Below are 1563 nucleotides of genomic sequence, written 5' to 3'. Positions count from 1 at the left end.
CAAATCGCTGACACTTGTCGCATTTCTGGTGAATTCTGGGCGTCAGTGTGGAGCGATGGCCAGAAGTATCCTTGGCGGATTGCCTTTATGGGCCAGCGAGCGGGTGCCCGAGTGGTTACCGCATATGCCTTCATGGATTTCTCGGAGGACATAGTGACCCTCCTCTGGAGTCAGGAATCGGAGGTAAGGAAGGCTGAAACCCCGATTGTATAAGGAGCCGTTAATGATCAGGTAACGGGCAGAGCGATGGCGAACGCGTCGTGCTTCTGCCGGATTAGCCGGTAGTGTTTGGTTCTGTAAGAACTGGAGGATGGGGTCCATCCATGTAGGGCTGTGATCAATAGTGCAGATGAGTGGGGCTTGTGTGCTGGGCTGGGCTAAAAACTCGATGTGGATGTGGCGACCCATTCCTTGCTCCAAGGCTGATGCCAACCTGGCTAGTGCATCGGCATGGCTATTCTCGGAGCGCGGCACTTGCTTGATAGAGTGGGCGTGGAAGGTCGCCAGCAAGTGCCGAGCGTGCTGGAGGTAGGCCGTCATAGAGGCATCCTTAGCCGTGAAGTCCTGGTTGACCTGGTGGACCACGAGTTGTGAATCGCTGAATATCAGAATTTGTCTGGCGTCCATCTCTTTGGCTAAACGAAGACCAGCTAAGAGTGCTTCATATTCGGCCTCATTGTTGGAGGCTTGGAATTTGAAGCGAAGGGCGTACTCGAGGGCAACCTTGTCTAGGGAGATGAGAACGAGGCCGGCCCCACAGCCCTGGGCATTAGAAGAGCCGTCTACGAATAAGGTCCACAGGGGCTGGGTTAGGTCGAGATTGCCTTCGGTGGGGGTTTGGTCCTGGCTGGGAGGGGGATTGGGTTCGGTTATGAGTTGGGTAGCTGCGGAAGCTTGGGGATTCGTGAATTCGGATAGGAAGTCAGCAACGGCCTGGCCCCTCATAGCCGGGCGGGGTTTGTAATGAATATCAAACTCGCCCAGTTCAATGGCCCATTTGACCAGCCTCCCAGAAGTTTCTGGGTTCTGCAACACCTGTCCGAGTGGTTGGTTGGTTAAGACATAGATGGTGTGAGCTTGGAAATATGGTCGGAGGCGTCTTGCCGAGACGACCAGGGCGAACGCCAATTTTTCGATGTCTGGGTACCGAACTTCGGCATCTTGCAATGCTTTACTAACATAATGCACTGGGTGTTCCGCGTTATCCTTTGATCGGATGAGCACAGAGCTAACAGCCGAAGCTGAAATGGAGAGATAAATCACGTGGATGTCTCCGTGCTCAGGGGTTGACAATAAAGGGGCCCGGCCCATATACTCTTTGAGCTCGCTGAAAGCCGTGTCGCATTCAGCAGTCCAGGTGATGTTTCTTTTGGTGCCTTTAAGGGCCTTGAAGAATGGGGCGCAGCGGTCAGTGGCTTTGGAGATAAATCTGGTCAGGGCTGCGACACGCCCTGTAAGGCTTTGGATATCTTTGACCGTCTTAGGTACCGTCATGTCTAAGATGGCCTGGATCTTTTCTGGATTGGCCTCAATACCCCTCTGGCTGATCATGAAGCCCAGGAA

At 53.7% G+C, this 1563-nt stretch overlaps 1 protein-coding gene across 1 annotated transcript; it reads right to left on the bottom strand.

The window, feature by feature from the left end:
- Positions 43-1494, bottom strand: LOC109949648. Its single transcript, XM_020565734.1, has one exon. It carries the CDS (start codon positions 1492-1494, stop codon positions 43-45), a length of 1452 nt encoding a protein of 483 aa, XP_020421323.1.

Source organism: Prunus persica, chromosome G6, assembly GCF_000346465.2.
Source record: "Prunus persica cultivar Lovell chromosome G6, Prunus_persica_NCBIv2, whole genome shotgun sequence".
Lineage (NCBI taxonomy): Eukaryota > Viridiplantae > Streptophyta > Magnoliopsida > Rosales > Rosaceae > Prunus > Prunus persica.
This window is presented reverse-complemented; position numbering and strand designations above follow the sequence as displayed.